At 40.3% G+C, this 24,255-nt stretch overlaps 2 protein-coding genes across 5 annotated transcripts; one reads left to right on the plus strand and one right to left on the minus strand.

The window, feature by feature from the left end:
• Positions 1-2,898: 2,898 nt before the first annotated feature.
• On the minus strand, positions 2,899-20,954 carry LOC119648800 (opsin Rh4-like). Of its 4 annotated transcripts, none has more exons than XM_038050646.1 (4): positions 20,788-20,954; positions 20,544-20,729; positions 20,101-20,447; positions 2,899-3,680 (listed from the first exon to the last, which is right to left on the minus strand). In XM_038050646.1, the coding sequence occupies exons 1-4, from the start codon at positions 20,829-20,831 to the stop codon at positions 3,136-3,138; spliced, it is 1,122 nt and encodes a 373-aa protein (XP_037906574.1). In that variant the 5' UTR covers positions 20,832-20,954; the 3' UTR covers positions 2,899-3,135. The 4 variants fall into 4 exon arrangements, with proteins under 4 accessions (XP_037906574.1, XP_037906577.1, XP_037906576.1 ...); XM_038050649.1 differs by lacking the exon at positions 20,101-20,447 and adding an exon at positions 13,118-13,464 and having other exon boundaries at positions 20,788-20,952; XM_038050648.1 differs by having other exon boundaries at positions 20,793-20,926.
• On the plus strand, positions 6,463-8,430 carry LOC119648801 (E3 ubiquitin-protein ligase sina). The gene has a single exon (XM_038050650.1). The coding sequence runs from the start codon at positions 7,107-7,109 to the stop codon at positions 7,959-7,961; it is 855 nt and encodes a 284-aa protein (XP_037906578.1). The 5' UTR covers positions 6,463-7,106; the 3' UTR covers positions 7,962-8,430.
• Positions 20,955-24,255: the final 3,301 nt, after the last annotated feature.

Raw genomic sequence — 24,255 nt, forward strand, 5'->3', positions numbered from 1 at the left:
TCTGTTCAATGGTAATTGATGGCAAGGTCTACTCTGAACCTACCTCTAACCTAACCGCGGAATTTTAATGTATGTCTAAAAGACCAACAAATTTATTCTTAGTAAATAATATTTTTTGTGACAACTGTAAGACGACTAAATTAAGGAAAATTTGAACGTTTAGTAAATGTATGGTATAGGCAATATGTGGCATTGAAGAGATATATACATAGATATGTACATTTACCTACTTTTGACTTTTTATTTTTGGAGTTAAGTTAATTAGTATAAGATAAGTGTAGACTGGAAAATACAGCTACTTAAAACGTTGCATTGCAGGTAAGTTAGGTTTAGGAATTTCTTTCTATATTTTTAAGGGTTCGACGTCGAGCTCAAATGCAAATAAATAGGAGAGTAAATAAAGAGATGATATTAACGACAATCATATTTGTTGGGGAAGTTTAATTATCAATACGCTGGGATGCAAACTACTAGAATATCTAATAATGCCCGTCCAGCACTCTCCAAGCCTTAACAAGACTGATTGCTTCGCTTGAGTACAACTCAGCATCCTCGAGATGCTTTGCGACCATAGCCAGTGCCACCATCGTGGCCTCCTCCGGAACCGGAGGGTTAAGTACATCATTATACATGATGTTTCACAGTAGTGGGCCCAGTACAGAGTCCTGTGGGACACCCGCGGAGACAACGTACTCCTTGGGTCCATCATCGGTATTATACTAGAGTTTTCGCTCTTGCAAGTAGCCATCGATAATAGCGGCCAGGTAGGTGGGAAGACCAATCGTCGGCAGAGACTTTCGTATAAGGTTCCAATTGGCCGAGTTGAATCACATTCCACACAATATTTGCTGGTACAACCCCTTCCGTGAATTGCATTTCCGGCCAAACCAGTAACCATTTTGATGGCATCAATGGTTGATCTGGTTTTACGGAACCCATACTGCCTATCTGAAAGGCCCCCTTGGCTCTCGACGACTGTGAGTAATCTATTATAAATAACCCGCTCCAACATTTTGTCCATAGTATCTAGCAGACATATGTGTCTATAGGAGGACGGATCCCCTGGAGGTTTGCCAGCCTTAGGCAGCAGTACCAGCTTCTGCCGCTTCCATGGTGCAAGAAAGATGCCCTCCGACATGCACGTTTCGAACAGCTTCGCGAACATATCCGGTCTACAATTGACGGCAAGTTTGAGGGCTTTATTTGGTATGCCGTCCAGACCCGGGGCTTTGCTGTAGCCTATTTGACTGCAGATCTCCAGCAGCTCGTCCCTGGTGACTGGTGGAATCGGCGTCACATTCAGGGGATGGTTTCAGTATCCCCTCTTGCTGGGGAAATAACCCCTATTATTTTCAACAAGAGCATAGGGCACGTAATCTGCGGAGATCATCGGCATCTGAATCGCTCTGCTACGATTTTATAGGCGTTACCCCACGGATTTATGTCCGCTTCCAAACAGAGCTCCTTACAATATTCCCTCTTACTCCACTGGATGGCGAGGTTGAGATTCTTGCGAGCTTCCCTATAAGCATGCTCCTTTTGCCGTTGATCGATCCGACCTCTATTGCCCTCTGAACCGTTCGTCTGGCTCTGTGATAAATCGATCGAAGGTTGGCAAGTTCACCATTCCACCAATAATTGGGTCTTCTAGTAGGGAATGAGCATCTCTTAGGCATCGACGCGTCACATGCTTTAGAGATGCTTTGTGAAACATGGAGAGCTCCAACCGTGGAGGTGCTTGCTTTGCTAGGCAGGTCTAGCCACATTCCCATGAATGTTCGCTCATCCATCGCTTTTGCAGACCATCCTGGTGTTCTTTTGGTTTTCGGTATTAGGGATGCGGGTCTCCTGCCTTGTCGTTCCGTCCTTAGTTCAAAGGTGATTGCCTGGTGATCGCTGTACGTGAAGTCCTCGCTAGCTTGCCAAGACATGTCACGTGCTAGCGCAGGGCTGACAAAAGTCAAATCCACAATTGAACCAGTTCCCCCTTTCTGATAAGCGTTTACATCGCCTTCGTTGGCCAGCACGACATCCAACTGGGCGAATCCATCTAATAAGCACCGCCCCCTTGCATTAGTCTCTTTGCTGCCCCACTCGATAGCCCATGCATTAAAGTCACCGGCTATCATCTTTGGACCTCGTCCCCTTGCGTCGTGAACAAGATCGTCTAACAGGTCTTCAAACTCAGGCAATGTGAGGCTTGGTGGGGCGTAGCAGCTGTATACGAATATACCGCGGGTGGATTTTGTTTTTTTTTACTATTGAGCCAAGGTGCGTGATAAAATCTCTGTGTCCTGACAGGGAAGTAATATTTGAGGACCAAGAAACTCGGCCATCATCTCGCCAAACTGCTAGCATTCGGGTTAGCTCTAACACTTGCCGTTCGGTTCCACATATTATCTCGCGCAGTCGGTGTTCACGACTGGCAAACCTGTTAGGGGAGTTTGAATGGTTGACTGCCTTGGTGACGGTGTTAGTGTCAAGAAGATGAACAAAGTTTTGGTAAAATTTACGAGTACTACTTACTACTTTTACAATAAATGTCTTTTTGCCGAAAGTCAATTGGTTGTTTAGTTTTTGTAGAAATAATTTCGAAAGTTTGCTCTATTTTCAGGCGTCCCCTGAATATACAAGGAAGCATCGTTCACAAGATATTATTAAGCTGAAACTAAACAGTATTGCTGTTGCACCTGTGGAATTTTCCAATTAAAGAACACCAGGTTTTATTGGTGCATTTAATGGAAATCAGAAATTAGATGCTAGCACACTTCAGCTAGGATTGATAATAGTCACTAGACAACACTCTGAAAGGAAGAAATCTTTGACAACAACAAAGCTGGGGACTTCAGTATATGTTATTACCTCGAATACCTAGGAAAGTGAATAAAAAATTCCAGATTAAATTGTTGCAATAATGACTAGAACTTTATTCGCTCAAATAAAAAGGCTACAAAATAATACAAAAAATTTGAATTTGTCGTTTGTGTGAGATTTGTAGTATATCATATTCCGTTGTCAAAGCAAATGTCGTCGTTGTTTCCTTCCGTATCATTTTACAAACTAATTTGTTTATACTAAATTGTATTATTCAATTAGATAAAAGATAACTTTTACAACCTAAATTTAGTCAACACTTTACGCTGCCGTTGTATTGTTTTCAGCGGTGGTTGCTGTATTGGTGGACGCGGTCTCGGGTTCTTTCTCATTGATGGCCAGCCATGGTAATCTCTTTTGCAATTCAATTCGGTATTTCGGATGGCTTATCGCGTACACGTAAGGATCTATACAGGCCACTAGTTTGCATGTGCAAGCTGGAATCATTGTGACTCCGGGTGTAAGAAGATTTCGATCTCCGAATGCCCCAATTAAGGACATCACGCCATAAGGAGTCCACGAAGCGACGAACAAAAAGCAAATAGTTATAGCAGCTTTTGCTATCCGTATTTCAGCAGATTGTTTATTTTTGTCCTGGTTTGAGCGCAGTGACTCTACATTCATCTTTTTGGCCTGTTCGCGGAGTGCCTTTTCATGACTAAAGACGTGGCTCACGATCTGACTGTAGAAATAGATGATCATAATCATCGGGATAACGTAGCTGCAGGTGAAAATCGATCCTACGAACAGCTTTGTGTCGAAGTTGTCGGTTAAGTAGTCGAAAGTGCATGATGTCAGGTAACCCTCTGAAATGGAGAAATATTTATTAACTGTACGATTATTATGTAATGACAACTTATAAATCAATACGGAAACTATATGGATGCAATAATCTCCCAAATAGAGGGGAGAGAAAGTATCAACTCCATGGTCTTGAAAAATTTCGCTTCTGTTTCGTCCAAAGCAGAGGAACCTTCTCAGATTCTGCCTCCCCCTTGCTTTGGAGCAACGAACCACTACTAGTACGGTGATCCAAAATCGGTCTCCTTTTCAAAATTTACTTAAATGAAAGATGCCTGTTCAATACTAGCCACTAAACAGGTATTCCTCGAGTTAAATGAAGTAATCTTAAACCTCAACCAACGCGAGATGTAGGTGATGTTGTAGTATCATTTTCCCAAAAAGTGTAAAATGTGGTTCAATATTCCGCCAACGAATATGGTAGTGAAAGATAAGGTATTTTGTTTTCAATACATAACCGAACAATTTTACAGTTCTCAACAAAATCATATCAACTATATTACGAACACCAATAAATTAAGAGAGAAAGGCGATTCGATGCTGAAAAGAGCGTCGGGGTGGCTTAGTAGTTAGAGCATTAAGCTGTCTATTTTTGTTTAAGGATTAACGTTGGATGTAACTCGCACCCATGGTGTGTTTTGCGAATTATAAAAAGCAGCGTACAACTCATGCGAACTGTTAAGGTCCCGCTGCTCCCAGGCCAAAGCTGAGCGAGCGTCTGATGAGTTGCCTCTGCCTTATTACGAAACCGTAAGCCGTCTTCGTCTTCTTCTAATGACTAAACTGCCGTAACGGAAGGCCGCGGTTAAATCCCCGATGTTCGATATCTGTTGCCGAAGCCGTGAATAAGTCAAATCAAGTAAAAATTCAGGGCAAGCGGAGTACTGACTGCATTACCTTCTAGTGCAATGTTGTGCTTCTTGAAATAAAGTGTTCTAATACGCTTTAAGGTCTAATTTTTAATTGAATTATTGTATTATCCATCAATGAACTGAGAAGAGTCTGTTGGATGTTCCGACATTGACCAGAAAGAAACCGTCATTGGTTATATATACATTGGTGAATTTATAAGCGCCTACACTCACAGCCAGATGGCGGTCCCTAGGAATGTTGGCGTAACTATCGCTATTAACGTTCTGGATTGACTTTTCATAGGTTAGTTTTGATTTGACAGCTATTTGTATTGAGCGCGTTTGGTAATTAACTGCAAAGTAATATACATTGATGCTTGATGCGGAATAACAATAACCCCCATACTTTTCATACATGGCAGCGAGCGATTAATTTATGCTCCCGAATTTGAAGAGGAACTCACGGGGCAAGAGGTTTTTCTCAAATGAGGAGATCAAACAGGAACCAGAGGCTTATTTTAAGGCGCTCAACAAATCTGAAATTATGAAAGGTTTTGAATAACACTAAAAAATATATTGCTCTTGAAGGGGACCTCGGTGAACAGTAAATACAATTTTTTCAAAAAAAGTGATTTCGCCGACTTTTCACTCTATGTAATAGTTTCGTCAACCTAAAAGGTTACGATAACAAGGAAACGCAATAGTACATAAAAGGGTGTCTCTTGTGACTACCAGGAATGTGGAGTATTTGATGAACAGGAATAATTTGGTTCTGCACACTTTACCGTACGTCCATTTGTAAAACTTCATGTTCAAATTAAATATATGAGCAGACTTTTCTTTTAGAGTACTGGAGGAAATGCTTAATGATTGCCGTACATCAATTGCCCCTCAAATCAACGAAGAAGCTCCAAAAAGCGCAGAGTACAGGCTGGTTTGCACCTCAAGTACTTTTAACATCTTTATACAAATAAGAGAAATAAAAAAATTCTGGGCACAGTATCCGGATGGTTCAAGTGGTTAGAGCGCTTTGCTGCCGTAGCGGAAAGTCGCGATTCAAATCTCACTGGTGGGAGAGGGATTTGTTATCGTGACTGGATGTTGGATACCAGTCGACTCAGCTGAGTCAAATCAAGGTAATAATTTCGGGCGAGCGCAATGCTGACCACATTACCTCCTACAGTGTACTGTAGTATACCGTTAAGGTCTTGAATGAAGTGCTCTAACACACTTCAAAACCCTGATTCAATATAAATTGTTGCGCTATCGATTATTATTATTAAAACCACTCGTTTTATTTTAATATAATTGGATATAAATAAATTGATGGTTACTGGCATTCCCGATGCATTTCCTTTGTTGATTTTCGTAAAGGTTTCTGAATGTAATGCGATGGACTTTGGGTGTCTTATCCGCAAGGACATTCCAGAGGTAGCCCTAGCTATCAATCAAGGCACGTGCGATCGTTGAAGCTCAAAATAGAATCCATGAAGGCTACATTTTATTGATGGTACTATGATATTTGTTCATATGATGAGTTATCTGCTTCGTTTCGGATCTGACATTCAAATTCCAGTAGTACATATGAGTACCAGGCTACGATAAGTTATTGAAGAATACGTAAAAAGCATCTGCTACCCGTGGAAATCAATAATCAATGATAGTCTTCCGATTCCATTACAGACTATTAATTCTTTAAATGAATTTTGCTGATTCAAATCCCACCCTAGGAATAGTCCGTAATTAAATTTACATTCCACATACGTCTTCCGCTATGTTTACGGTTTCCCCGCCCTGAGGAAATAATTCAGCGCAACATTTTTTCGACCCACACAGTCGAGCAACATCAACATTCATCTGAATCACCACACGCAACAAAATATCGACCGCTACATATGAGCGAGCGTGATAAAAACACTCGGTTGCAGGTTGCAGTGCAGTAGGATTGATTCTGTCATTTTAATTCAGCCGTGTGTTTGCAGCTTTGTTGCTGGACAAGAGTGCTTGCTTGCTTTGCTTTTTTGACGTTTGTCGTGTGAATGGTGGATAAATGCACTTCGTCGCATGGGAAAAGACTGGACATAGTCGCAGCTTAGTTTTATAGTAAAATTGATTAATCGGATTGATTGCTAGCGTTTTGTGTGATTAGATTAATTAGTGCGGATTGATTGAAGGGGTAGTAACTAGCGGGTGGACGATTACGGTTGTGCGAAAGTTAAAAATTTATAACTGGGCTGTCGCAATCGAGTTGTTTTGTGGCGAGCGGAGTACAATAGATTCGATACTTTCCTCAGGGTGTGTGTGAGTATGCGTTTTCCAAGCGTTGCAATCTGCTTCGATATCGGAACTAGCCAAGGTAGATAGAAAACGAAGGAGGAGAGCGCTCGCGAGGAAGTTGTGCGAAAGCGATACGAGTCGCCAGCCACGGCCTTCCCGTGTCCTCGCGGTAGCTGCGTCCCTGCGCTCGTCGTGCGTTTATCCAATGACCTTTCCTCATATGGGCGATCACCTCGTATGCCGCATATGTTGTCGAGCTGATTAATTCATATTCATACATTAATTTGTTACGTTCTCCGCATAATGTCGAATAAAATCAATCCGAAACGCCGCGAAGCGCCGAACGCATCGTCCTCTTCGAGTTCATCGCTCTCGTCAGCGGGCGGAGGCGACGGCGGAATCCCAGCTGATTTGGCATCCCTTTTCGAGTGTCCCGTTTGCTTTGATTATGTCCTGCCGCCGATTCTACAGTGCCAGAGCGGCCACCTAGTATGTTCGTCATGCCGCTCGAAGTTGACCTGCTGCCCGACTTGTCGCGGATCGCTGGGCAACATTCGAAATCTGGCCATGGAAAAAGTGGCTTCCAATGTGAAATTCCCATGTAAGCACTCGAGTTATGGCTGTACCGTTTCGTTAATTTACACAGAGAAGACCGAGCACGAGGAGACATGCGAATTCCGCCCGTACCTCTGTCCGTGCCCGGGAGCATCTTGCAAATGGCAAGGACCCCTGGAGCTTGTAATGCCACATCTGATGATGTCTCACAAGAGCATAACAACGTTGCAAGGTGAAGACATTGTGTTCCTCGCTACAGATATAAACTTGCCCGGCGCCGTGGACTGGGTTATGATGCAGTCCTGCTTCGGTCACCACTTCATGCTCGTACTGGAGAAACAGGAGAAATTCGATGGTCACCAGCAGTTTTTCGCAATAGTTCAGTTGATTGGTTCGCGGAAGGAGGCCGAGAACTTTGCGTATCGCCTGGAGCTGAATGGGAACCGGCGACGACTGACATGGGAAGCAATGCCGCGATCTATCCACGAAGGTGTAGCGAGCGCAATCCTTAACTCAGATTGTCTGGTCTTCGACACAGCTATCGCCCAGCTATTTGCCGACAACGGGAACCTGGGAATCAATGTAACAATTTCCGTCGTTTAAGTTTAAAAATGCTTTCATATACAAAGAAAATCACCCAACGGTAACCATACATAATTTAGAGTCGATATTGGACATTCATTCAATCTCATAGACTTAATTAACATTGAGACCATCCCCATTGTCGCCATTTCAGAAGTTTCTTTCACGTTTGTACTCTTCCCCTCCTCGACTGGCATCTAAAGTTCATTTAATTGTAGTAATAATTATTAATTTTTGTTTTGTTTTTCCTTTGTTTTAATCGAATTGAAGACCACTGTATGAGGAACATTTATACGAAGAGTTGTTCTGAAGAAACATAATGAGTTAAGTAAAAAATATTTGAATAGGATAAAGAATTGCAAGCTCCGGATTGACTTCGTTAGGCTGTTGTAACATACGATCCAAAATCTATTGTATTCACCCTTATTGTAACAATGTTTTGTGAACGATTATAAAGTAATAAAAATTATACATCTTAAGTCATAGTGAACAACTGGAGTTTTTTTTGGTGGCATTATTCCAATTCTAGACTTTTTGCAAAGTTCATTCTCGCTGCTCCTGTAAGCTCATTTGCTGCATTTCCCTAGAATGTCTGTGCCTCAAACGAATTTATCCGTTTGACGACTTTGTTGGGTTGTTTGCGATAATTACAGTGTTCGCACGGTTTATACATATGTGTTGATATTCTAATGCGAATTTGGTGCTAAATTCGCGAATGATTTCCACCCCACCGACTCTATTGGACAGTACGTGTCTTCGCAACAAAAAATCATGATTTCTTACTGCTGACTAATTTGATCGAGTATTGTAAACACACTCGCTGACACACTACATAAACCTGGCGTCATAACTAAAGACAGTTGTACCGACTTGGACTAAAAATTCGTACATTCGATAAGCGCAGATAGTTCAAATCCACGATTTCCAGTTTCTTTTTCTAAAAAAGATCCAGGAAAACTTTAATTATTGAGATTTGATCTTTAGCAGTTACCGGTTTTCTGGAGTTTTATTTTCCAGTAAACTTGTGAAACTTGCGAAGATGCGATAAAAATAGCAATTTTACTTTTCAAAATTTCGATCGTTGTATTTAGATTCGCGCAATGGAAACAAAACACCACGATTGGTCCTAATAAACTCCGTCTAATAAGGCTCTTTTATTAACGAACCTTAATGGAACGTCCAACACATTAGCCCCCTGCTGTCGCTCTCAATGCATCTCAAATCTATGGCGATTAATTCGAAATTTTCAGTTGCATATAAGTTCAGTGCTTTTGTTTGGTGCGTTCAACAAGTCGACTTTAATGAGCAGTGGATGGACAAAATCGACCTGCTTATTCTAGTATATTAGTGAAGCTGACATCTTCGAAAAGGAACTACCTAAAGGAACATTTCGCGAGTTGGCAATGAAGGTGGGAGAGTTGTACCTTAAAGTGAATTGGTAGATAGCTACCTACACAATTTTCGAGAATCTGCAGAAGGATCGCAAGTGGAAGCCGAAGAATATATATTGTCTTTAAATAGAAGCCGGCGAGATAGAAAACAGTGAAGAAGTACAAACAACGGAAGCAAAGGAGCAGTTAATTTTGACGAATTTCTTGATGCTACTGAGAAAAAATAGGATGTTATTAAAAGTGCGCGTTTTGAAGGGTAATTTATACTATACGTATACCCGCAGATATTCTTTCCTCAAATGAGTCCTTTTCACAATACTTCACCGTTGACTTTGTAGAAAGGATCGTTATTTTCACAAATTTCATTAAGTTAACACAGAAAAGAAATCTGAGGTTGGAATTAACTAGATCTAGCTGGAAAGTTTTCGCTTCAAGGTGAAAAAGGTGATGAAAAACAACCTGAGGTTAGAACCGCAAACCACGCAAGGATTTAGAGAAGTTAGTTCTCGTGAAAAAGCAATGGTTTAATTGATTATCGCGGATCAGGCAAAAATAGGTTGGATCATATGAAAATTCTGGGATCACTTATAACTGAAGACATTTTGATTATCTCTACTTTCCGGCAGCATGCATGATAAATCGCGAAAATAGTGGGGAAAGTGCCGAGAAAAGGGCCACCTAATCAAGGATAGATCGGAAATGTATGTCAGATATTAGGAACGCGGTTTTGACGAAAAGCGCATTGCACAATACCGACATTTTTGTAGCACTTTTCGGGCTGATACGATTATCAGCGACGCCTACAGGCCTACAACTAGTGATCGGAAATGTGAGTTTTTTGGTTATTCGACTCACTCACTTAGCTGAGCACTGTAAGGGAAATTTCGTATCGAAAAATTAAAAAAAAAAACAGCTTAAAACAATAAAACAAATCTAAATTAAGTTCATAATAAATAATTTCCTTAATATATTGTGATTTCTGTTTCCTGGTATTTGACATTCAGAAATTAGAAAAAAGTCATGGAAAACACATTTATTCTTTGAATAAATATACTATTGTCCGGGTGCGCTGGGGTTATATGCAAGTTAACAAATTCCTATCTCTGCCCCAATAAACACACTACTCAAGTCAACATTTAGCTCTAATTCACGTCATAAATTCAAAGAGGGTATTCCTCAATTTCTAGAGTAATATTTCCCAATTCTACCAACATACAATCACCTGATCCAACTCCAGAGTCAATTCCGAAATTTAAGTTGTTTCATTCGAGTCTTCGTAACTTAACGTCGATGTTGACGACTATTCTGAATCGGCTTGCCTCTTTTGTGCTGAGTCGACTCACATCGACGGATTGAGTAGCACAATTGAGTCAACTCACTCATGACTCGCCCATCTTTACCTACAACTACAACAATCCTACGCTCCTAATGCAAAAGTAGCACCTTCGATTTAGGTGTTAAACATTACAAATCAATGAGAGAGACTTGAAGCCGAATGAAGTGCGTTAACTGTCAAATTCTACTAGAAACATGTGCACAACTGGAAATCGTATTAAACAGCATTGGATGCGTGTTTACCATCTGGAGTAGAATATTAGATTAGGTGTCAATACCTCATTGGCGGGAAGGATGGTCTGGCGGTTGAGTAGGTGTGTGAAATCATCATTAGAATCGAGTTGATGTCTGTCTGTCTGTCTATCATACCCGGTGCTCAGAGGTGGCGGTGAGGAAGACGGGCCGGCAACTCTGTCGGCCAAATCAAAATCAAGTGACCGAGGAGAACCTCCATAGTGGTGGTAACGGGAGACGCTGTACTCACTTTGGCTTGCCGGCCGTGAAGCAGTAGGCGAATGTTCCAAAGGCCTAATCAGGGCGATCAGACCCGAATCTACACGGGGACTCATTTGAAGTGGCAAATTGGTCACGAAATCTCATCAGGGGCTGGTACTTTTCAAAACTGGCCCCATATTTGATCTTGGGTGAAAAGTAGGAGAGTGAAGGCTATGATAACCAAAAAGTGTAACAGGTCTCGTTCTCAGAACCCATCCAAACGAAAAATCTGGAAAAAATCACAGTGGTGTACCTAAACGAAATCTAGGCTTCAAAATACATCCCGTTCTTGTAGTTTGAAAAAAAAAAAATATGAAGGAATACATATTTTGGATTTTTAGCCATATACGAATGGAAAAATGTGCGTAGAAAGTGTCTCACATAAGATGAACACAAAACTTTTATACCCGAAGCGTTAGCTTCCGGTATTCCGACATGTTCTGATATTGGAGCCGCAGCAATAATAGAAGGCGTCCTAGTAAGAAGTAAAAAAATAGAATAGTTGACTGGTCCACCGGAACATATGAGAGAAAAACATTCCTGGTTATGTAGCTACGTCTTACCGCCTACAGAATTGTAATAAACATGATGCGGGAACTGAAATCATCTGAAAGCACGTACCGGAGGCTCTTGTTTCAAATAACTGCAGCTGGAGGATCGACCTTAGTTCACCATTCAATAAGACGTTCCCAAACTGGTTGTTCCCGTTCATCGACATAGCCAATGTTCTATTAGAGCGTTCTGCGGTTGATGCGATCGCAATGGTCGTGGGTCTGCCAATATGGTAATATTAGTGGCCAATTGTAAAACATTAGGCTGGCACACAGGCTGCTTATCGCAGAAGTGGAGAAATCCATTCTGCTATACACAGTTCTTACTCATATTTGAATGCTGAAAGAAACCTCAAAACTGAACCCAAGGTGGTTGAGACCTTTGAAAAGGTTTTGATTTTCGCAGACAAAACAAGCGTTTGAATCACTCAACGGAATCCAAAAGCAGCTCCTACTAGAGTTGGATAGAAGATGCATGTAAAATTACAAAAGTTATGTCATCTTAAAGTGTTATATCACATTACTATCACCGAGCGCGATCAAAATAATATAACATCACCGCTTTATTTAACATCACGATTATCTAACATCACCGTATTTCACAACATCACCTGATTATCTAACATCACCGCATTACCTAAAATATGGATAGCGAATACTAGCGCTTTCATGATCTGATCATGTTTACAAGAGCTACTCCTCGAACAACAGAGGAATTTAGTCCTTTTAAGAAAAAAAATTATCGACACAATTAAAAAACATGTTGATCTAAAATGCCTCAGGATATGACCTCATTATAGGAAGAATGATGAAAAAGCTGTACGCAGCGATCATTTATTTAGTTCACATTTTCAATGCGTTACTACAGATCCAAGGAAAAGACAGCTTGCTGCTTTCTTAAATGTATTTAAGAAGACTGATAATTACTGATTATTACAAAGCTAAGATCATGATTCTAGGATGAACTCAATGTTGGTTTCCACTCAATATCCAAAGAAATATGTTAATGCACTATTATTAACTTTATTTGAGTAGATATCGGTATGGAGGGAGGGGGATTTTTTAACCCATCCCCCTAAACTCAATTTAGAACGATATTATTCAGGCTTTCAAAGAGTAGATCGTTTTTATATTAGGGAAAAATCCGGGTTCCCCCTTCCCCTCCAAAAATATATCGGGTTTGTCTGGCTCACATTTTAAAAGTGTAAAACGGTTGATAAGAAACAATTTTCACGTTCTCGTCATTAAATTTATAATCGATGTGATGTGTAAAGTAAACAACCCTCTTTTTGGCTAGTTGTTAAGACAAATTATGAGTTCTTTCTCCAAAAAAGATGCAGTAAACAGAGACTTCGTACAGAAAAAAGTTTTTTATTTAAAACAAAATATTTCTTTCTCCACTTACCTGGTACAAATCGTCCCCACGTTTCCGTAAGTGGAAGTATTGCCCATGGCAAAGTATATGCCCATATTAGGAGAACAAAGAAAATGGCTTTCTTAAACGAAAGGTGACCGTCCATTGGCCGAGCAATAACATTATATCTATCGTACCCAATAACAGCGTTTGTCATGCCGCCACCTATTCCGGATAAGGATCCAACAAATGCGAAAACTTGACACCAAAACTTTCCCAATGCAAATCCTCGATGGAAGGAGTTGTATATGAAAATCGGTGTTTTACACATCATTATAAAATCACATATTGCCAAGTTCAGGACGAAAATATTCGATGGGGTTCGAAGAGATTTGGCCCTATTTATAAATTAAAAAAATTATTATATTCGAGAATATGAAGAAGTTCTGAAGTAATATTTCACAGGGTGTACACAAGCGTATCACACAAAAATATCTTTTTTCCCGGGATGGAAATAACATTATCGTTGTAATTTGTTTAAAACAAAATTTGAGAACGTATCCCTGCGTGATATACTAGGACACAATGAGCATGGTCGTCATAAGAGATTTCAAACCCAGCAAATATCCAGAGGACGAGACCGTTTCCGATAACTGATGCAAACATGAATCCTATGTATAGAACCGCCAGCAGATAGTGCATGTGAGGCTCCGGTTCCTTTTGTGTTAGCCAATATTCGGGAATATTCGGAAGTTCCTCCGGTGGGACGTTCCAACCCAGAAATTTCACATCCGCTCTCCTATCAACAATAGAACACTTTACTTTTCACTTAAAACTCGAAGATATTTAAACTGGGTACCATGGCCGTGGTTGCAGAAGCGAAAAATTATAAGGCACTTCCATTACCAAGGGTTCGTTTCTAAAAGCGGAAATTGACTAACTACTTCGCCAGATAATGGTGACGGTATAGACTGGCAACTGGTTTTAGAAATTTCTTAATTTATAGGATTATTGAGAAGGTTAAATCAAAAACAAATAATCTGACGGTTTGAACATGTTATGGATGAGGCAAGTGTGTGTACGTATTGAATTAGGAGATTAATTTTCTGTTCATTAAGGCAAAGTCTGCATGAGAAGCATTTTCAGGATTCCGACCAAACAGTAGCACACTTTATTGGGCAAATTGAAACAGTGATTGAAGTATTATATCACAGTTCTAATAACGGACACGCAATTCAAGCGCTGACCGCATACAGATTTAATAAGAATTAATTCCATTTCTATGGGTTCTTTCCGTGGACAAGCTTTAACTTATCAAAACCTAGGTAGATTAAAGTGAAACTAATTCAGTTCCAACTTGTAACCCTCGCTGGTTGTGAAAGCAAAATCTTTTGAACGGAATTTATATAGTCAATGTTAGTAAACATTCAATTAAACCTTCTCTTTTTGTCTATTTATTCCTTTCTCTAGGCGCATAGTGTAAGGATAATACCGATATGTGCTCACCAATGTTATTTACGATAGAAATCTGTATTATTGATATTATCACTTTTAATAAGTGCATTTAATATTTCGACCCCAGTAAACGAAAAATTTTCTAATCCTATATGTGAATTGGTGTCAAGGCTAGTCCAGAAGCCGTGGAAGTGCAATGTTTAAAAGTTGTTCCTATCTACCATATATCTGTCTTTTCCTCTTTACTTACATATTTGTTGTGTTTAGTTTGACATTGATTGTAAGGACGGTGTGCTGCTAGGAAGAGGAGGTTTCTCCCTGTGACCCGGTTCTAATTTCTATTGGGGGGTGTTCATTTTGAATTCTGTTTTAAAATCCCGGAACACTCCCCAGTACTTGCAAATAATATCTATAAACCAAACTAAATAGCATAAGTGATTTTGTGTCGGGTAGCTTAAAGCACCAGGGCTATCGGTACTAGGTACCTTTACTGTACAAGTTTCTTTTAAAAAGAATAAAGTGTTAAAAGTATCACATTAGACTACCGTTTACTGAAGCCGGTACTTATTGCTCACGTTGTACGGGAAATTGGATGAATACCACTTTGCGAGGCTAGCACCATTAAACCACTTCACAGTTATCTTTCCTGATTATACTGAATTAAAAAACACAATATTCATTGGCTCTGGCTAGATACCTTATTGAAAACCTAAAATATTTTCCCCTCTGTTCTGCACTTTCAGTTTCATTATACAAGCCTGATTTCGGGTCTTTCTTGAAATAAATTTATTTTTAATAATAAAAATTACAAAACTTCATCCCCTTCAAAGTAGTCTCCTGAAAGCCTGTTTAAAGAAACGTGGAGAAAAGTGATGATTCCCTGGGTTCAGAATATAAATTTGGATAAAACAATTAGATAATAGGGAGCGGTATAGTTTTCACTCCAAATTTTCCGTACAATTTTCACCCCAGTTATTTATAATACTTTAGTGCACATTTTTTTTCAGAATAATTTTTTTTAACTTTCTTAATTTTGTCCCGGAAATATGTGATCTTTTTTAGAAAATATGTGAATCCTTTTAGAAAAGCTTCGATCAACCTACCTAGATGAATGTTATCCAAATTTCAGATGAACGTCGCTCGATAGTGAAACGTTCTTCTACCTGGAAATTGATAAGGCCAACTGTAGAATGAAACACTAGATTTCGCGTGTCACCTTGCGAATTGTCAATATTTTGTGTAATTTTCTAACTAGCTCAACCTGACGCTGGCTTGAGATCTTTCAGGCGTTGAATATACCGAGCAAAAGTGGATAAAATCGAAGCTCAGCACCAGGCTAGGATATGGGGACACTCCAGTACGACAAAGAGAAGGCCGTGTTCATTGATAAGGTTGGCCCAGATAGGGTAGACAAGACGAATGGAGGAATATGTTTTCATCTCCTCAGTTAAGCTTATTATTATTATTCTTGAGACAACATACGACCATGTTTGTATTAGCAATTAGCTCGTAACAAGAATAATCTTTCTTTTGATTGGTGACAGACTTAAGATCCATTTTCATCTTTTCATGCTCCACTATTTTCACTTTTCATGCTCAGCCAGGTTCGCCGAAATCTATGTCAATTATTATATAAACAGATAGACAGAGTTGCGGAAAGAAAATTCGGACCCAGGATGACAATTATGGGGTCCCTACGAAGTTGCAAAATAAATCTAATTTTCTTAAGGCCCTTCACGCCAAGAAAACTCAGGGTCTGCGGAAAATGATCCTCCGAACAGGTTCGTAGAGAAAAAGACCCAGAATAAAAACTATAAGCTCTTTCTGAAATTCAATAACCAATTTTCTATTCCAACATTCAGCTCGAAAACTCCAGATCCGGTCGAAATTGCAATGGTTCTAGCAGATGCGGAAAAATATCCGAAAACAAAGTGTTTGGCTTGGATAGCATCTCTAAGCAGAAGCAGAAATCAAAATAGCACCAAATATGTTTATCTAGGTATTTACCCCACGTAATAAAAACCGGAACTTCCCACACAGTTGAAGAACCAGTAGAAACCAAACAAACCCTTGACTGAACCTTCGTCCTACAGGCCGATATAAGTTCTAAATAATAATCGCCATCAAAGTTCCAGCAACCGGTGTCCGGTTTAGGTCCTCCTTAATAAGGAACTCGAAACATACCAGTTTTGCGTGGAAGTCGTCCAGTATCCCAAATAGTGTACATCTCTTCTTTTCCTGCCATAACTATTGCCCTTATAGGCTTTCCGAGCTGGATTATCCTTATCCATACGAATAAGGTGACTCCCCCATTGCAATCTATTCAACTGGATTTTATCTACAACCAAACGGTCGCGGTATACCATCGTTATATAAGCTAAACAATTATCCATCCTCCTATAAGGAGCCTAAAATTCTTCGGAGAACTTTCCATTCGAATGCAGCTAAAAGTTCGCAATTTTCTTACTAATAATTTCTTCTTCCTTCAACAACGGTCTAAGACAAGGGGATGTCCTATCATGCGTCCTCTTTAACCTGGCCCTCGAGAAAGTGATCCGTGATGCTGAGGTAAATGCAAGAGGTACGATCCTCTTCAAGTCCACCCAACTACTGGCCTATGCTGACGATATCGACATCATGGGAAGAACCACCCGAGAAATACAAACTGCCTTCATCCAGATCGAGCAGGCGGCGCGAGATCTTGGGCTGCACATCAATGAAAGCAAGACAAAATATATGGTGGCAACGTCAGCACCGAAGACGAATCAACCAACAACATCAAACCGCACTGGTCAAACACGAAGAAGAATAAGGATAGGAGAATACAACTTTGAGACCGTTGACAATTTCTCCTATCTAGGGTCGAAAATCACAACCGATAACAGCTATGGCGATGAAATCCATGCTCGTTTGTTGGCTGCAAACAGAGCCTATTTCAGCTTACAAAAACTGTTTCGCTCGAAACGTCTCATTATAGGATCAAAGATCTTACTGTACAAAACTATGATCTTGCCAGTCCTTATGTATTCCTTGGAAACCTGGGTTCTTAGCAAACAAAATTGCGAACTCTTGGCCACGTTCGAGAGAAGAATCCTTTGAAAAATGTTTAGCCCCCTACATGAGGATGGGCGATTCGTACATAACGACGAAATCTATGAGCGACATCGCGACCGTCTGGTTGTGGATAAAATCCGGCTCAACAGATTGCGGTAGACGGGTCACTTAATCCATATGGATGAGGATGATCCAGCTCGGAAAGTTTAGTAGAAAAAGAAGATAGAGAAGACCCTGCCTGAGATGGAACGATGGCGTAGGCTAGGACTCCACACAGCTTTTAGGAATATCGAGTTGGTGGACGTCGGCGCAAAACCGAGGTGTCTGGGGTTACTTATTAAGGCAGGCCTGGACCAGATACCGGTTGTTGCGCCGTTGATGATGATGAATTACACCGACCATTCCCTCCATGCTTGGTGATGACAGCATTTGTCCGTTGTTTTGGCGAGACTTCTAACTCACTTATATCTCTCCAAAATACCGTCAGGAATTAGATTTCCCTCTTTATATAGCAGCGTATATTGCTCCACCCTGCTAACTTGTTTGTAAAACTTTTGCGATTGGTCTCTGTACTTGTCGAATTCACATACCCGTTGGTTTTGCCAGGCTTCCTTTTTCGTCTGTGAAGGTGCTTTTCCATTCGACCGAGTTCGTGGCAAGTCTCTGCATATGCATTTTCCAGTTTGCAGTATTCTTCGCCGCATACCGGGTAATACCAGCTTACATTCGTCATCGAACCGGAAATTCCAACTTTTTCTGCGACTGGGGCCAAGTATAGTTGCACTCATATCAATGACAAAGTTTTTCAGGTAGCTGTGAAGTTCATTTGTCCATGCTTCATTTTCAGCGCATCTGGTAGCTGCTGTTATTGCGGGATCCACCTCCTGACAGGTTTATGAAGGACTTTGTTATGGATGGCTTCAGTGTTTACTGTCACCTAATTGTTAAACTGGATTCGAGGGGTGTTGTTATTAGAACCCGGAGCACCATGCACAGGGCCCCCTCCTTTTTTATTCCGAGGTTGATCAAGGCTGAGAGATGGGGGCGTTCAATTAACACTTGGCCATTTCAGCCTTATAAAACTTCAAGTATGATTTTAAGATCATACCAAGCAGACTTCAAAGATTCGTTCCACCGTCTCGTAGAAGGTATCGTTCTCGGACTCGACAGTCTCCTCTATAGGGTCGCAAACGTTAATGGGGTTGATTCCTTGCAGCGCTGAGTACATAGCCGTTCACCTATGTTTCCAGATTTGATGACGCGATAATAAATAATACTAACCAATTATTCAAGAGGATAATAGATAATAGATTACCTGCAAACAAGGGTGGTTTCTCTGAGAATCATTTCCGATTTTTTTTTTTAAAACGGGGTTTATAGCCGATCCAGTTAACCTGGTAGCTAACATATTTAAAGGTTATACTATTAAATACTAAAGTTCTTAATCAAATTAGGTGAAGCGAATTACCGGATGCGCATCATTTTCGACTTCTTAATCGATGTGCAGCAGATGAAGAATTGAAATCGTATCGAACAACATGCGTCCTTTTACAATTCGTAATAGTCACGTTAAATCTTCTTGTTGGTGTGGCCACCATTGGTTTCTTGAACGAAATTGGACTCGTAGGAAATCCAAAATTTACGCGAATGAATCAGTTTATGACCTTAAATTCTGGCCTACCACTTGCAGAGCATAAGGCGGTAGTGGTATTTATTACACATTAAAGTTGAAACACAAACACATTCCCAGCTTGTGATCAAGTATGTAAGCGTTACCGAACAATATCCAACGAAGTGGCCTGCGTGACAGCAGTGATGATGTTAATTGAAAATTTCCTGCCCACCGACGATGGTTTGAAGGAATTGAAACTATCACTGAATGGCAGGAGAAGTAACACGAGTCAAAAAACCACTGCTGGATCCACAGATATTTCGAGATAAATCGAGTGTCACCAGAAGGAAATAGGTTTCCATCCAACGCTTTTGAGCCCACACGGAGGTCATCGAGCATACCCTTATCGATTTAGGCAGGGCCAAGCGGCACATTGTCCAAAAAGGCGAACATCGCAGAGCACGCGGGCCATTTATTTCAAGGCCTGAAACTCGTAGCCTAAATGGCCGAATTGGAAGCTAAAATCGGGAAGCAGTTAACATCTCAAAACGAATGTTAAATTTGGAGAGAATATGAGCTGAAGTCGGTAACGACTATCCATAAGAAACTTAGATAAGAAAGTCAGTCAGAAAAAGGAACGCAAAAGAATACGACCGTTATTGCGAACACAAGGTAAATTCATCCCTGCGACATAATACCATGTGGCAGTCACGCGGAGAGGGAGGGAGCGAAAGGAGGTTGTTTTTGTGAGCAAAAGTTGCACATGACTCTCCGGTAGAAGGTAAGGGCAACCAAACTGATTTGAATACAATTTTGTTTCAAAAAAGAGATTGCGTCGATGCCCTATAGTCCACAAAAAGGTAAACTTGAGTTTGCCTATATATGTTATGTAATAATAGTAAAAATCACCTACCTGGTACGAATCTTCCCCAAAACTCCACTAGCGGTAGAACAGCCCACGGTGTAGCATAAAGCCAAATTAGCATCACCATCAAAAAAGCCTTGGTATGACTTAGCTTTCCCTCCAGCGGTCGTGCAATCACATTGTATCGATCACTTGCAATAAATGCATTTGTCATTCCTGCTCCAATTCCTGACATGGCTCCAATAAAAGCGAATACCTGACATCCTCCGGGTCCCAGAGCAAAACCCTTCCGGAATGAGTTGTATATAAAAATTGGCGCTTTTATCATCATCAAGAAGTCACAAATGGCCAAATTAACAACGAAAACATTGGATGGTGTCCGTAGTGATTTCGCACTGCAATCAATTTCAGAATTGGGGCAAACACAGTTAAATGGAAGATTTAATTATCAGCAACAAGTTAAGGGAATTATTGAGATAAAGTATTGTTACCTTAGAAAGACCCATATCACAAGTCCATTACCAATCATGGATGCGAAAAAGAAAAACATGTAGACTATTGCCAACAAATAGTGCATGGAAGCTGGTGGTTCTGGGTATACAAGCCAATGTTCGTGGATATATCTTAGATCGTTTGGCGGGACGTTCCATCCTAACAGTCGAGTTTCAGGCGAAGTCCTGTTGTATAGGTTCCACGTAACTTTTTATACCATTTTTTTTAGAATTCACAAGTTACCGTGCCTCTGGTCTGAAAAATGATGAATTCCAAAGTGGATCCATGAACTCTTCCTAGTCACTAAACTCTAATTTATAGATGTATATAATGTATACAATTAGAACACTACCACTGCTAAGACTAAACAAATAGTAATGGTGTCGTTTAGTCGAACACTCGGAGAGTTCAAATGACCGACAATATCGGAACGAAACCCTTTTTATAGAAGTTTCTGCTTAAAGAGTCGAATTATCCAACATACGTAACATTATTCAAAGTTTTGCTTTCTATTAATTGTTAAATAATTCATTACCAATCTCGGCATGATCTGGTGTTAGTGTGCGTTGAAGAGGGATTATTCGCATGCACTAGTTTTTGTCTTAATGGAATTAAAAGCTTATCCCATTGATTTAAGGGCGAAAATCAAATCTTTCTCTTGAATGAGTTACGTACAATGTGGCTCATCTACGTAAGTTAAAATTATAGTATATTCGCAAATTCATTCAAATCCATAAAATATTCAAGACCATATATCAAAAGAAGGACTTGGACCATGTTTTAATTTGCGACTTTGATTGAGAATAGTTTATTTTCCATAGTAAAAATAAATCAATAGAAAACACATACAACTGTATAACAACTTCAAAAACAATTTAGTTTAAAGAAAATCAGTTCAAATCAGAACACAATGAAAGTTAGCTTTAGTGTGGAAAAGCGAATACATATAGTCTTTGGGAGCTGGGGCCACTAACAGCTCTTGATTTATAACATTACTTAATCTACATTTACGGATCAACAAAATGTAATTGTAAGGATTTAAGAATTAATGAACTACTGACCGTTATGGTAAAGTTCTTTGGATTTCGCGGCCGACGAGTTTAGATTCGATGGACGTGACCATGAATTGAGCTCTCTATTCAATGAAAAAAGGAAGTTAGCGTTGACGTTTTTAGGAAGCCTTGCAAAAATTTATCAAGAACTATGCAGACGAGTATGTATTTGAAATCACAAGTTTCCTTATTTTCAGTTAGTAATCCAGGTAAAAAAGAAAATATAAAGTGGAAATAATTTATGTAATTTTGATGTAAAGAAAGGTGTCCTGAACAACATACCAAAAGCGCTGACAAGTGGGGTGAAGGCAAATGGTGAGGTCTCTAACAGTCCGTTTTCTCGATTTCCGGTTAATAGTTCGAAAACTACCAACTTCCTCTAGTAAAAAAATACCTATATAATAAATTAGTGAGGTGGTTCCCCCTCTTGTGGCTGAAATGGGTAGCCACCGTAACATGTGGAGACGGACTGCTCCTTCAAGCAGAAGAGAAATCATTTCGGCCAATAATGCACTCAAACGGAGTAAAGTCGCTAGGCTTGACGGTTTACCCACGGAGTTATTTATCGTTACAGCTGCAGTTACTGCAGATCTACTACTTCACCTTGAACGGAAATCTTGGGAATCCAAGAGAGTAGAAGAAGGGGATGGTCGTTAAGATTGCAAAGAAGGGCACCCGTTCTAAATAATCCTAGAAAGCAATAAAGAACATCTTGAAAACTTGATTGACAGAGAGCAGGATGGTTTCTGTTCCCGATGCTCCTGCATTGACCAAATCAGCACCATACGGATCATTTTGGAACAGTGTGCGGAGATTAGTTGTTCGCTTTACCTGCTCTTCATCGATTTCGTGAAAGTTTTCGACAGCCTAAACAGGGAGTGTATCTGGCGTGCTCTACGTAGGAATGGCATTCCGGAGAAACTAATAGCTATCATGAGAGCGGCATATGATGGTCGAAAATGTCACGTGCTACACCGAGGTAAAATTTTAAGGATCTTGAAGTTCAAGGTGGAGTCCCCCAGGATTACATCTTGTTACCGATATTCTCTTTTCTTATTATCTGTGACGTTCTTCATCCTGTCTTGTCAGAAGTACATGGAGGAGTTGAATAGACTATGATATCCTTCTTTAAACACCTCGACTACACTGAAGACATCTGTTTGTTCTCTCACGGGGTCATGGACCTTGGCGAAATGGCTCTGAATTTGGTAAGAGAGGCAAGTAGAGTTGGATTGAAGATAAACACCAACAAAATCGGGCCATTGAACTTTCTCCCTAGGAAGGGTTTCAGCCGACGGCGGCACCGAAGAGGATGTTGCCCGAGGCATTAATAGCGCTAGATCTGCTTTCACTGCCCTGTCTAAAATTTGGAAGTGCAGTTATCACAACACCAAGATCAAGTTGAAACTATTTTGTGCTAGTGTTCATTTTGTATTGCTATATGGAAGTAACACATCGGAAGTGACTCCCACTGTTACTCGAAAGCTCCAAGCCTTCATCAATAACTGTCTGCGTCGTATCATCGGAGTACGCTGCCCTGATACTATTTCGAACGAAGAACTTGGTCGATACAAATGCAAGAGCACTTGGTGAAAACAATAGAAACGACAGCTAAAAGTCATAACCGAAAAGTACGTTTTTATTCTATATATGGATGGTTAGTTTGCTGGGAGAGCCGCAGCTCTAAACACTGGAGCTTTTTGTTAAATTGTTAGGGCCCTAAAAATTTTTGCTAGAATCAATATTCAACTAGAAATCTCATTACTATAAAACTTCATGTGGGGTATTACGCGTCAATCACACAATGTACAATGTACTTTATCTTTAAGCACGATTTTCCGAGAATTTTTCACTCCTTCTCCACTGTTCTATGCGACGTTCTGAAGTGGCGCATTCGTCGGTTATCATTGAATATCGCAGCGATTAATAGAGCTTTCAATTCTTTATGTTTATTGAACCAATTCATCGAGGAGTAGCGCCCAGGAAAAGAACATTTTTAATGGCGTTAATATTCTCCAACAGATTATTTGACCCATCTGTCGTCTTATCAGGAGGGCAGGCGATTTTGAACTTGGATGGTTGAAACACCCCAACCTTGCGAGAAGCGGTGTATGTAACATGCAAGCGAAGGTAAGAGACCATTAGATGATGATCCCTTTCGAGGTCGATTTCAGCACCTCTCTTGTCACGCACATCCAGAAAACAACTCCCAGATCAATTGCTAATCACAATGCAGTCAATCTAGTTGCAAGTAAGTTGTTGGTCAGTTGACACGCAACTGATCTTATGGTAGCCTCAGTGCACTAACAATGCGTCACAGCTGTGAAAGCTGCAGATATCCATAAACCTCAAACCATTATCTTCGTTGACCACTGGGAAGTTTTTTTCTGGAAAACCTTCTTCTACTTTATGTCGGAAGTTTCTGTTGGCACATAATACTGTACTATTGAAATCTTCTTCACTCTGGACCGGCATCTCGCAATCAGTATCCTGACTGAGATCGTCTCCTCGCGTGATGAAGCTGCCGACACCGTTGTCAAGGAGCACCAAAAACTAACTCGGGTCCTATTACGAAAAGCCTGTTCTTATTCTATATATGGATAACGTTTCACTAGCAAGAAAGTTTCGAAGCCTGCAGGTTGCTAGTCCACAGTTTAGT

The sequence above is a fragment of the Hermetia illucens genome, chromosome 2, assembly GCF_905115235.1.
Source record: "Hermetia illucens chromosome 2, iHerIll2.2.curated.20191125, whole genome shotgun sequence".
Taxonomy (NCBI): Eukaryota; Metazoa; Arthropoda; class Insecta; order Diptera; family Stratiomyidae; genus Hermetia; species Hermetia illucens.